At 40.8% G+C, this 14120-nt stretch overlaps 1 protein-coding gene across 1 annotated transcript in view; it reads right to left on the bottom strand.

Moving 5' to 3' along the window:
- PHLPP1 (PH domain and leucine rich repeat protein phosphatase 1) overlaps positions 1-14120 on the bottom strand; it is a 69064-nt gene that overhangs the window by 12578 nt on the left and 42366 nt on the right. Inside the window, exons 11-12 of the mRNA XM_009326697.1 lie at positions 5307-5507; positions 4134-4296 (exon numbers count right to left, since the gene is read on the bottom strand). Coding sequence (XP_009324972.1) covers positions 4134-4296; positions 5307-5507 — 364 coding nt within the window. The remainder of the gene's footprint in view (positions 1-4133; positions 4297-5306; positions 5508-14120) is intronic.

The following is a 14120-nucleotide window of genomic DNA, read 5'->3' as shown; positions in this document are numbered from 1 at the left end:
GTTTGGGTCAGCTGTCCTGGCTGTGCCCCCTCCCAGCTCCTTGTGCACCTCCAGCCTTCTCAGTCGGTAGAGCACGGGGAGCTGAGAAGTCCTTGACTAGTGTAAGCACTACGTAGCAACAACTAAAACATCGGTGTGTTATCAACATTATTCTCATACTAAATCCAAAACACAGCTACTAGGAAGAAAATTAACTTTATCCCAGCCGAAACCAGGACAACCAGTGTAGCATTCACCAAAAATTGCAAAAAAAAGTAATTTTCAGAGGACAGAGCAGGCTGGTATTTAACAGAGGATAGAAAAACTATCCACATCTCTCAGAAAGACCATTTTCTACTTTCAACCTGCAAAAACAGAAAGACTTCAAAAACTTTAATAAAACAGAAAGCTGAAAGGGGCGGGGAGAGGCTTTTCCTAGCTGCACATTTTGACCATTACATAACTTCCATTGATACAAGCAAGACACTTTCATTTTTATTGGTATATTCAAAGAAATTGGGTCCTGAGCTGGAAGAAGGCATAAGATAACCTAGTAAAATCTGGACAAGAAAAATCTCCTAACGCTTTATTAAATACACTGAATGGAAATAACAAATTTCCGACCCAAACCTTGAATCCTGAGGTTGTCGAATATGGAGGCCTTATTATCTACAACGAACAAACTGCTGACGTTATCTAAGCCTGATAAGGAAATCGGAGTTTAAATCTGTCACGCAAACAAAATAGTAGACAGCTTAACAGAACAGTTATTCCAGTGAGCTTTTTTCCTCTGCACAACTTCTTGCTGCTTCCAGAGAGCCAGTAATTACTTTGCAGATTAAAGAAGCTGCCAGCAGGCCTTGCTGTGTTCAACACCTCAATGTCATTACAAATTTGATGGAAGAGCATGCTGGAATAACAAGTACAAAAATCAGTAATTTCATTGTTCTCATTAAATGCCCCATACGCCAAAGGTAGCAACGCTCTACAGCAGATCCATTGGTCCCTAGGCACTAGTGAAGATCGTTTATTTATCAGGTTAGGATTTCTTAGATTTTATTTGTACTATTTGAAGAACAGGCTAAGAGGGACTTTCTGCATATCTGTTAAATTTAGTCCTTATTCTACTCCCCAGGCAAGCAGGAAAGTGTATTTCCTAACTGATCCCTATTTCCTCATACATTATTTTAATGCAAGCTGGTTTAGCCCCACCCATGCAGCGCCAGAAGAACAACAACTGCAACTGCACACAGGATTTTGCACTGGACAGGCCAGCTGGAAGACAGGGTTTAATATTCAGCATTTGCTTACACTGCATTTACAGCTTTGTAACTGTTTTGTCCAAGGCTAGAAGGGACTTGAGTTATCTCCAGTCGTGACTGAAGATGGCCATACCAATACTAACCTATTTAACTAGGAGAAAAACTACCAAACATTGAGAGTTTCATCTTTAAGATGCTACTGCTACTAGATCTTCACTTAGATTTCGGATCTCAAGGTACTGCTCCTGTGAAAGATAAGCTGGACCAAAAACTGTGACAAGAAACCTCCATATCACCCCCACTGCAGCAGCCCAGCAAGACAACCATGAAAGAGAAGCAACTCATCAGTCAACAAAAATGGGATGATAAAGTAAAGCTAGGTCCCAGGTGGGAAAAGCAAGCCTGCATCACTGAGCTCTGCTCAAGCAGTAAGGAGTACTCCACTGTTTGACTGTGAAAGAACACCAGGATGCTGGATAACAATTTAAAAAGTGCCCTTTTTTATTTTGTAAGGCAAGGAAATTGAAGTCAAACAACGGCTGTAAGGAAGAGTCTGCTGGGGCATTGACTCAGGTGTGTTTGCTTCCAGCTGTTTGGCCATTCGCAGAAGACATTTCAGTGTGCACATATAAACCTAACTAACAGTATAAATAACTGTCATAAAATACAATAAAAACCCTAAACCCCATATTGTATAAGATATCTCAGAGACATCCACTGGGCTCTTTAACACAGAGGACAACACATAACTTCTGTAGCCTTGACTGTAATGTGTAAAAAAGGTTTAGAGACAGTTGTATCACTAAAATGACCTCGTGTTTGGACATCCTGGAGTTACTGCAAGTGTAAAAGCATCATCATTTATACTAGCTTTCCTTCTGAAGTTATGTCAGACAGCATAGTAACTGCTGCTACTAACTGTTCCAGTATCACTGACTCCAAAAACATAACACGTCAGCCTCTCAGGCTAATTAAATACAAAAGCGAAACAGCCATTACCTCAGGTAACAGTTTCCCCAAGAAATTTAGTGCGTTTGAATGCCACCTCAGTTAAAATTAACCATCAAATACGATATAATCACAGAGGTGACATGAGACTATACAACTTGGTGATTTGCTACAAGCAAGCTTATTTCACCAAACAACCAAATCCATGCTCAGACAATAAATTCTGAACTTACTTTGGCACATTTTGAATGCTCTCGCATACCTAAGAAAGAGCTCCAATTAAGCTAAGTAACAGATACAGCCAGGCAGCACAAGCTTGACCTCCAAACTGACAAACACCAACCCTGACCTAGAGAAATCTCCAAGAGGCCAGAAGAACCCCTATGCCCAACAAGGCACCTTCCCATCTGGCAACTATACGAACTCATCTCACCCAAGTCAAAACCAGGCTTGAGTACTGACCAGGCATTTTCTTTCCACAAAGGTGGAGTCCTAGAGCACTGTGTCCTCTTAGATGAAGTCGCGCACGCTATCCCTGCAATCCCAAAACAGTTAGTGATGTCCATGCCTCCTTCTTCTGCTAAAGAGAACTAAATAACTGTAGGGAACCAGCAGGAAGAAACTGCCAGGTCTTCCAAGAGCGTTTTTCTGCTAAGCATTGTGGCAGAGTAGCACTTTAAATACTGATGCTTTTATAAAACATTCAGCTTTCCCCAAAAAGCAGGAACAAAAGGAAAAAGTTGATTGTTCCCTATCAGCATGTTTACATTATCCTCATTTGGTTTTTTTTGGTTGACACCACCCTCATGCTTTTAAAGAAATGTTTACTGCACAGAGTGTTGCTCCCCCAGCCCAATTCTTCCTCTAAGAAAAAAGGCTTTGCTTCTGATTGATTCTAAATGGCCCTCTGTTTCCTCTGGCCATTGTTCCAAAGAGGGAGGAGTATTCAAAACCCCACAAGTTTGTTTGAGATTTCCTGGCTAAAACCACAAAGCTCATCTTTACATGTACTTGCTGTCCAACAGAATTATTGCTCCTGCTGCTTTGCCTGACCCCAGACACTGAGGCACACACGGCAGTCTGGGAACTTAGCCTTTTGACTTCACAGAGTGCCTGAAGGACACTTACGTTGTTTTGAGCCCGTGAATAGGTAATCAGTTCTCAACCTCAGAGAACGACAGATTTTCTGCCATATCACAAGATTTGTATGCTGTGAGTTAACCGTCCCCCAGCTATGGCCAGCAGAAATAGCATGCAGCGCAAAATATTCTACACTACAGCCAAGCGAGAAGCAGCAACTTGATTCACAAAAGGTAAGCAGTAGTGCTCTTCAGCGTGGTCAAGCAAAGAATGCGTCCCACAAAAAGAAGTGTCAGGAAAAGTACAGAATTACTTCTAGAAACACAAACAAGAGACGGATTAAGCATTCCTCCGGATGTACAAAACATGACTGCAATTAGGAAAATTAAAGTAGTTTGCCTGAATACTCAAATCCTGCGCTCCTGGAATTTATCTCTGTCCCCAAGGCCTATCCCATTTTGCAGCTTCAGCAGTTTTTAACATGCACTCTAAACAAAGTCCATTCCTACACAATCAACCAATTGCCAAGGCAGCAAGAGTTAATTATGCATAGCTCTTGCCAAATGTTTAAGTTGTATCATAACAGACTGTCACAGGAAGACAATTAACACTTATTTGGCAGAGAAGATAGGATCTGGTGAAGGTGAGCATAAAATCAGATTTTGAGGCTCTTCTTCCCTTCCACTTTAAGGCAGCACAGGGGCAAATATTTTGCATATGATCTCAGAGGAGAAAGCAGCTGTCAGATCTCTGTGGTTTCTGAGAATAAATACACTATCCTGTAGCAATGAGACACCTAGGGGGAGAATAGAATTGGTAAAGTTGCATTATACTTGCTTCTTCCAAAGCGCATTCATTCCTTACCTTTATTTCAGAAAGCTGCATGACTTCTGGGAAGACTTCGATACAGTTGGAGTGAGCAATTACTGTATGCATACGTCTGCAGTTCATGATAGTTGTTGGAATGGCTTTCAGTTTGTTCCCACTAATATCAATTTCCTCCAACTCTTCCAGCTTGGCCATTTTGCTATGAAAACAGGAGTTTGAGAATTTTTTTCTTTTAATAGACACGCATATTTTATTTTGAAGCGGTGGTAAGAGCAGTGGTTTTCATTATTTTAAGAAAATAAAATCGCAGACTTTGGTCCTTGTTCACAGCAGTGCCTGTCACCTCTCCTCACATCAGACACTAACACAGTTCTGGAACAAAATGTGTGCTGCTTCTGTCAATGTTTTGCTAACGCTACTTTTCAAGTGACTTATTTTGCTTACATTTCCCCTGCTCACCAGCTCACTTTCACTCTTTTTCCTCCTTCCTTCCCCTTTCTTTCAACCCTAGTTTCTCACTTCACCCCAATTTTTCCCTTCCTTCTTCTGACATCCCACTCAGCCCTTCCCCCTAATTCATTTCCCTCCCTCCCCCTTGCCCAGCTGCTCAGAACATCACAGAAGGAGAGAGATGTCTCTTCCTTTATTTACTGGCATCTCTTTTCCAAGGTTGTACCCCATCAGCTTTACAGCACATCTTACACTTGAAAGATTTCTGATTAAAACAGAGTGAATTGAAAGTACAGAAATTGCTGCCAAGGCAGAATCTCCTTCTGGAGTGAGAGGATTTTTCCCCAGTGGAGTTTAGTCCACTTTCAGAGGACATTTCCAGACTGCTATGCTCACAAATCTGCTGTAAGGAGAAGCCCACCAGGTGTAAGCAAAGTGACCAAGCCAGGGAAAACAGAAGACCTCCTTGCTTGACTTCAAAAGCATAATGTGGTCATGCTGAATTAGTCCAGTTGAAAAAAATTTCAAGCGCAATCAAAACACACCGACTAATGTGCAGAACTCACTTGTCTCTGTAATGCAAGAGAGGGTAGCAATGTGCAAGAGGGCATAGCAGGTGAATCCACCCACTGCAGTATCACTGCGTTCAAAATACAGCCTGTGCCACCACATTTCTGTGCAATTTAGTTCTCGCTGTGAAAATGTTTCATGATGCCCACCCACCGGTGGGGGCCAGAGGCAGTGAAACCAGTTACTTACCTCGCAGGGAAGCTCTGTAGGCGATTGTAAGCCATGTGCAAGATTTTCAGGTGTGGATGGCCTGTTAACAAGGGTACGCATTTATCTGTGAGGTTGTTATTGGTCAAATACAACTCCTGTAAGATGCTATGGGTTTCTTCAGAAAGAGTGGCTGGAGGAAGCATTTCCAGTTTGTTGGCAGAGGCGTTAAGAAATCTCAGGCTGCAAAGAGAAGTTGCATAAGGGAGTTCAAGTGAAACATCCTGCAGGTTTTGTCTAGAAGAATAAATAAATATCTCTATTTTTAAGAGGTAAGATAGTTATAAAGCAAAGGTCAAAAGCAACAAGTTCACACCAATGCACAGAAAGACCAAAAGTCTAGCATTACGTAAACAAAACTTCTCATCATGTTTTTAAATGAACACATTTGTATGAACAAAACATCAGCAAAATGAGTATGTCAAAATGCCTCTATCCCCTTATCAAGACCTCAGTACTTCCAACATTACTACAGAGGTACCTACAGATAAGAGCGATAACAAACCACATCATTTCCATATTCATTTCACAGAAAAATGAATTCTGAATTAATCAACAAATCAGAGTATAGCTGCCCTTCAAGTGACTAAAAGAAGACATTGGTAAAAAAGCCAGACGATTTTTCAGTATTTTAAATACTGGCTAGGATGCAGACAATATTTTGTTTAAACCTGCAGGCCTGAAAGCAACTACAAAATATGAAAAAGTACTCTTTGACTATTTGGATAACTAAAGATGCACCAATCACAAAAAAAAACCCAAAAACCAAAAACAAAACCACCCTGAGACCAAGCAGTAATTTGCCTTTTAGATTTTAAAGAGAGACAGTGCTATAATAAATTGAGTTTAAAAAGTTACATACTTGCTTGCTGATGTATGCAGCAAGACAGCCAGATCTCTATGTAGTTCCTGAGTGCCCTTCCCCTACTCCCCAAAGTAGCAGAAGCCCTTGTCGGTATTTTCTGGAGTCCCACCACAAGCAGCAAGGACTGAAGAAGCACAGAAATGAAGTCATTCTTTCTCCCTCAAAGGACTTTTTCCAGGATGGGAACAAGACCTGTTGAGGTATAGGCACTGCCCACTCATGCCAGTCACGTTCTGCAGGCAGAGGACTCATGTTTCTTTAGGGGAGTTTGATGATCACAGCAGCACTGGAGGAATACACACTGTAGGCATCCTGAGGGCTAGAATTCACACAAGCAATTCCAAAGAAATGGAAAAATAAGGCTATTTATCCTTTAGTAACCAACTCTGGCATGACCATGCCTTTTCAACAGAAATAAGACCTCTCTCTTCCTTCCTCCCCTTTTCAGAAAAGGCTGCCTTAGAGAACTTGCAATACAGAAGTAAGTGTGTGCCTGCCAGTCTGCAGTGACCGTGTTCAAACCAGGCTGTTCTGCTCCTACCAACTAACGGGAACGGGCAGCTGCAACGAGCAAAGCTGCATTCAAGAAACAAGACTCAGAAATGAGCTGGCTGAAGCCTATAGAGCCACTGATCAGGACGCTGAAGGTAGATGTGCTCCTGTCATCAACCTTAAGAGAAAGTGATAAAATATCGACAGCTTCTCCCATGCATGCAGGAATCCACACCGACCTTTAAGGTCTATTAATGAGTGAAATGGATTTGCAAGAGTTGCAGCTGGTTGAAACTTGCTCAGCAGCAAGTAAGGGTCAGACATGCTACAGAGGAGTCACGTGGAATGCCAAAGGATTAAAAAACCCCCCACTATTTCCATTAGAAGCAAAAATCTCTCAGCACTGCACAGAACTGAAACTAGGTTAGCTGTTTTACACAGACAGGAGTGTTTCTCCACTTTGGAGAAACACACAGTTTAATCCTCAGGCTCATTCATTATTCACAAGGGTGGTAAAACTCCAGAGGAGGAAGGGAAGAGAGGGAGGATTAATACAGAGAAGGGAATAAGCAGCTGAAAGAGTTTTTAAAATTATTTATTTATTCTAAAAAGATGCTGCTCAATTTCACCCTTTAGCTATAAACTAAAAATATATTAAGCTCATTCAAAGTTGGATTATTAAACTGAAGCATGCCACATCAATGGTTCCCGTACTTAATTAAACACCAGCAAGCAGACATATTGCTTAAGTACAGACAACTACTACTTTGGCAACTTCAATCTAATATGCATGATAGTCTTCTCTCTCCACAAAAAAGGCCCTTTGATTAACATTAAAGCCACTGTATCTTTTGTACCACTCATAGTACAAAATGGTCATCTTCCGCTCAGCCTGGAAAGGCTTGAGTAATAAAAAGGTTTAAGGCTGCTGGGAAAAGTGAACTTTCACAGGAATATGATGAGGATGAGGAGGTGGCAGCAAAACATCCCCCAAGAAAGGGCATGCTCTGCTACCCTGGAGAGGAATCTGTATTTTACTTATGCTCTTGCAAGCTGCAGCAGAATAACCTGGAGTGTTTCACAGTTACCTTCTTTTAATAACCAAACGGAGCCAAACAGATAACCTAGAGAGCATCCTATGGCTACGAAGTTCAGAAGAACGTAAGTTTGCTCAAGTACAGCTAGCCCAAAACACAGCTGAAAACTTTGAGTAAGAAAAGGTACATTGCTCTGATAAAGCTGAAATTAATATAGTCTACTATACTGAAGCCATTTTAAATTCAAAAGAAAAATGAATCAAACAAAAGCTCTTCTGTTTTTAATAAACTTTCAACATTGGTGGACTACAACAAGAAATTTCAAGCTGTTCCCTCACTAGTATTAAAAGTGGCCGGAATCTGCGTATTCCTGCCAAAAAAAAGTTTTGATGCATATATTTTCCAATAGGGAAAGGAGAGAGGAGAGCTGTTGCTCTGTACTCCCCCGCCCTTTTGCCAAATCTTCCAGAGAGTGATACGACAATGTTGGAAATAAATCCCCATCATCCTGACCTACAGTTTAGTGCCTTGATGTGAACAAGGTTTAGGTGGCTAGCAAAGTCTTGCTAACAGTCCAGAATGGGAAGCCTGTGGTAGCAGGGTATCTCACCTACCCTATACGTAACAACTCATGGCTGGGTAGCACTCAACAGTCACGTTCAGGATAGTCACATACTAATCTCTGTAGCTGACATAATTAGAATTAAATTAACTTTCTAGAAAAGAATATGCTGCTTATTTACATGTTCCTTTTGACCAGCTGTTACATTAAAATGGTAAAAACCATTCTGAAATGATAATTCTTTCAAGATATTCTCTGGATTAAAAAATGCAAACGGGGGGAGACACACACCATTCTTTGGGCAGAGAACAGAGCGAACCAGCAGATTACTACTGCCAAAGCTTTGTCAATTCTGTGCTATAATCTGTACTTGCCCATCAGGTTTTCCCTCACAAAAGTGCTCCTCCAGGTTATTTCCACTCCCCTATTTCTTCATCCTCATGCAACGCGCCAGCTGCTACCTTAGAAGGCACATCGTACAAATGCCCTCCAGAGGAGTGGAAATTTCCTTGAGCACTACTGTTCCCATCTCTCTTGTGCATGGACTTAAACTGATTCATGTTCCTTGAAGATATCCCACTCATATTGCTTATCAGATGGAAGCAGAATGTCAAGTATTAAAGCTCAGTCCAAAATTAATTGTTTCCCTTTCCAACTCCACCCACACACTATACCACAAGCTCATGAAAAAAGTACAGCATCACTATGAAAACCTGAATTCGGCAGCCTGCACTCATACTGGAGTATAATATAGTGAGGACAGCATGAATTAACAAGCCATAAAAAGAGTGTTGGAGATTAAGAAAGAAACGAAGGCACTGGCAGGGAGATGCCAGAATTCTTCAGCTTTGACAAGGTGCAAATTCTCCCCTGGGGTAATAATATAAACATTGACCTCCGGCCGGAATAAGTCACCCTCAGTTTTATAGGGTATTAAAGTACAATCCCTTGCTGGATTTAACTTTTCCAAGAGACAAAATAAAAAAAAAGGACTGTCCCAAAGAATAGGCTGAATCAAGGACATGGATCTAATTCAACAAAACAGACCTAATATGCAGTCACATGCATTCCCTATTTAAACCTAGAGGATTCTGATCTCAATTTGAACTTCCAAAAGCAGAGGAAGAAAATCTTCTACTGAAAACTGCAAAAGGTTCGAAATTTTTTAAACACCAATGCCTACCTCTAGCACACACAAAAGCTGAATAGAGACAATTGTGAGAATACAGCATCTCCCCATTCCTCACTGTTTTCTGAGGTAGCTTGGCAAACTTGGCTTGCTGGTAAGACAGCCACCACTGAAAAATGTAAGTCCTCCAAAAAGCTTAGGAATGTTCAACATTAAAAGGAGCAACACAGACAACTATATCCAATGACAATGCAGCAGCAAATCAAAGCCACTGTGCTTAGCTTGAAAGTACTGGTAAGAGTTGGAAAGAATACTGCAGCTGCAAAAAAAGAATATGCAGAGAAATCAAGATCTCCAGTTTGCCCTGTGCCCAAGATCTCCATCAGCACAGAGCAACCAAAATACAAAATTTCCTCTTCAGTCCCTTCTGCAGAGACATGCCCTCAATTTCTGATCACCTAATCCTAAAATAATTTATGATTGTGGTAGCAGATGTGTGAGGAAGAATCCTGTAAGCTAGGCATGTCTGGGGGGAAGAAGAAAGAGGGGGGAAAAAAATAAAAAATGAAGGCAGTTTTGCCAGCCCATGCAAAAGAGTATTTCTTCTCCTTAAAAAAAAAAAAAAGACAGAAACATTCAAATGAATCCCCTTCCTGTTGATGGACTGCCAAAAAAACCACTTAACTGCTGCTGTCTCCTCAGCTCTTACTTTCTAACCTGTCTTTAGCTGTTTAATTAACCAGGATTTCCCCAGTGTCTAATATATCTGCTTACAAATCCTAACCTACCAGCAAAGAAACAAATGCAGCTAAGCATTTCTGCCACAAAAGTATGTGCATCAAACACTCAAATAGCTCTTTGCGTTCATTTGACACTGTTTCCTCCCTCACTTCTGCATTCACAATAGGACTGAATACTTGCATCAAAAAGAAGGAGCCACAGTGGGTAGAAATGGCAAATATCAAACAAGAGCAAGTTTAACTGGGTCACCTTCCAGAACTCCAGAAAAAAAAGAAAAAAAAACCAACCCAAAACAAATTAAATCAAATCAAAACAAACAAACAAACAGAAAATCAAAACAGATAAGAACAGCTGAACAAAGCTGAAAACAAATATCATGCAGATGAGAGCCTAGACGGGCTCCAAATAGCCGACACTGGCTTAGCCACCACAGCTCGCCACTACCAGACACTAGAAAACAGAGCCCAAGGTTTAAGCTGTGCACATCACAGCTACACATCTTCACCACACAACTGCTTTAAGTAGTCTGATGGCTGTTTGAAGGGTTTATACCGAAAACATTCATACTAACTGGAAAGGAAGCTCAGGCAAGAGGCAGATGCCCACCCTTCACCACTGTGTCTCAATTTTTAAACCCTCCTGACCACTGCCGCTGCTTTTCTACCATACTCCGCTAAAGCTCTTGAATGCTTGTCCATCTTATCCAAAGAGCATTTTGTAGAACTGTTTTCATGCCATTAAATGGTAGTTTGCTGCAAGCTGGTCAAGGAAGGCAGTAAAAAGCGTGTACGAGAATCGGACAGAGCGGGAAAGGCATCACAACAGATGAAGCAGTGGATAGAAATGAAAGGCTGCCGGAATGCAAGTACATGAAAAAAGGTTCAGGACTCAGCTTAGGAGTTTTCCCCATCAGCCATAGCACTTGCATGAATTCTCTGTTTTTGCAGCATCTGGTAATGAGAAATGAAGAGATTATCTGGCTGCCTCTGTGGCGCTCATCTTGCCAAGAAAATCCCCACCCTTCAAGAGAAATCCTTGCTAACATGATCAAGATGTGCATACTTTCAGTGCAATAAACAGAACCAAGTTCTGTCTTGGTCAGAGAAATAGTTCATAGGCTAGTCCCCAATTTCTCCTCAAGTAACAGTTTAAAATAGAAATCAATTAAAAAGCAGACCAACAAAATATCCCTAAATTATAGTCTTCAGCAGACAATGACACCTTTTTATTGGTTTTTGAAGGATTAAGGCAGAAAAGCGATGTTTGTTGATTCTTCTATTAAGAGAACAGAGGTTTTTCAGTGTTTTTTTCCATTTTTTTGGTGAAAGTGATATCCTCTCTTCATGCACCAATGCACCGATTTCCCTCCCTTCCTCAGATGCTCTAGATGTCAAAGCCCACCACTGCTTGTGCTGAAGTTTGCCTAAAGCACTTCACACCCACTTCATCAAATATTCAGGACTGAGAAGGAGAAAGCATTTATAATTCACAGCATGAGACTTCATATCCAGACAAGCTATCATCTGTCAGTTGCACAGACCTGAGTATCTTTCAAAAAAAATAAACTAATCTTTTCAAGGCTGCAGAAGGTAAGTCATTTTATGGAGAGATAAAGGTTCTGTAAGGTAAAGTGATTTGTCCAACATTACACGCTGGGTAGAGACCATGGCAGAACGCTCAGGAAACCCAGTTTTCTTGGCGTGTCTGGCAGTACAGATTGTGCTTCCCAGGGAGTTCCTGGAGAAAAGAAGCATTTTACCTTTTTGAAACAAAACAAAACAAACCCCTGAACACCTTTTCCTGGCCCAGACCCATTTCTGTTGACACTTAGCTGCTGAAAGATGCAAACATTTGAAAACAAAATAAAAAGAAAGATGTTTCCTCTAGGAAATTCCAAATTTAAAGCTTGGACATTGTACACTAATCTGCACTGCTGTTTTCCTTCACAGTTATCACTTCTGCAGCGGTTACAGGAACACCAGCATGGACGAGCCATTTGCAAGCCAAGTCATCTAAACCAGTAATGGCGTAGGGTATAAGGGGGAAAACCCCACCCAAGCCAACTGCTTCTATTATCATCACAAACGAGGGAGCCTGCAGTGGTGATGAGATGCCAGAATGGGTAAGCTCCGTTCATCTCCTGCGAGGGTACCCGACTTTGTCAATACCCCTAGAAGACTTTGAAAACACGTGCCCTGTACTGCTTGAAAGCTGCAAAACATTGAAACTGCAGAGAGGAAAAATCCCCAAGTCTCAATCAGCCATTTAATACTGTTATTCAATACATTTTTCAATTCTACCTCTTTTCAGCACACATTTAGCAACTTCTGGAAATCTATCCCCAATTCTGGTTTTAGCCTGTACTTGCTCATTTTGGCATCACAAAAAAATAATGAAAAGCCATCTACAGTTTTGTAGCTCAGTTTAAAAAGATGAGTTGCAGTACAAAAAAGATTTATTCAGCTTCTCTCTCACTGCCAAAATTGCACTAATCTACATCCTAGACCTACAAACTGTTTTTAATACAAATTTTACAAAATTATTTCTCTCTCTGCTTTCAAAGATGTCGGTAGCTTTCTGAAACTTACTTAAAGGTTTCTTTCCTTTCCAAGTTAACAGATAGGAATTTCAACTTGGGACCTGTAAGTAGGATTTTTTTATTGACCTAATCTTGCAACTTCCTGTAAAAAAGCTTTTTACAAGGTTTCATTTCTGAAGTTCATACAATCTCTAATGTACAATAGTTTGAAAAGTCATCCACAAGACAATTACAGCTGCTGATGTGAAACATCCTTGCCACATGAATGGGCTATGAATTTCACCACTTTTAAACAGAAATGTGCCAGATAATTGCAATTAGTACAGTAGCAACATTGCTAAGTTTCAATGCTTTGACTGCACTTTTATGTAAAGTCTCAACTGAAACAGTAAATTAACATCAGAGTAACTTTGCTGATAATCAATTTGTTCCAAAGGTGGTATCCTACACAGGCTTGGATGTGGACAGGTATGCAATAGTGTTGTTCAAAATAAAACAAAATTGTACAAAAATTATTTCAAAGGTTCTTCAAAGCAAATCAAGGCTGAAATGAATCACGCACTGGTTCCCAGAACCAAAACCCCATCCTAGTAAAGTTCACCTTTTGAAAGATAATTTTCAACCTAAATGATAAATTCCTCAGAACATTACTGTTCAAGAGTAAGTCAAGTTAAGAGTTTATTTAGAAATCATCTCAACCGCAAACCTAATTTGCCAACTCCCAACACTGTGAATCCCAGGAAATTTAACCAGAGGTTCATGACAGAATGAACAACAGTATACAAGTAGGAGTTTTGCAATGCTTTTAATTGGGTGAGGAGCTGTGACAGTGAGATCACCACTCTTCTTGCTTCTCCACTGCTCAAGAAACCGAGGAGCTACGCGTTCCTTTTGTCACAGTTAGGATCAGAAAAAAACCCCACAGCACACAATCTCACTATCTGTTAAATTACGCATGGGTTGAACACTCAGAAATCCCATGACTATTTGTGGAAGTGCAGAGGTACAAGGAACACTGACACCACACAGGGCAAGCCCATCCACCATCCCCAGACTATGCTACCAACCTCCCGTATTTCAATCACAGCCACCTTACAGGGTACGTTCATACCCAGGAAAAAAGATTATGAAGACTCTGAGACTAAAGAAACTGCAGCATAAAAATAAGAATCCAGAAAGCAGATCCAGTAGTGACACCAGCTAAATTAGTGACAAACATAGAATCATAGAATTGTTTAGGTTGGAAAAGACCTTTAACATCATCAAGTCCAACCGTCAACCCAACACTGCCAAGTCCACCACTAAACCATGTCCCTAAGCACCACATCTACAGGTCTTTTAAACACCTCCAGGGATGGTGACCCAACCACTTCCCTGGGCAGCCTGTTCCAGTGCTTGACAACCCTTTCAGTGAAGAAATTTTTCCTAATA

This window comes from Pygoscelis adeliae, unplaced genomic scaffold (genome assembly GCF_000699105.1).
Source record: "Pygoscelis adeliae isolate BGI_AS28 unplaced genomic scaffold, ASM69910v1 Scaffold6, whole genome shotgun sequence".
NCBI classification, from domain to species: domain Eukaryota; kingdom Metazoa; phylum Chordata; class Aves; order Sphenisciformes; family Spheniscidae; genus Pygoscelis; species Pygoscelis adeliae.
The sequence above is the reverse complement of the archived record's forward strand: the minus strand, read 5'-3'. Positions and strand labels throughout refer to the sequence as shown.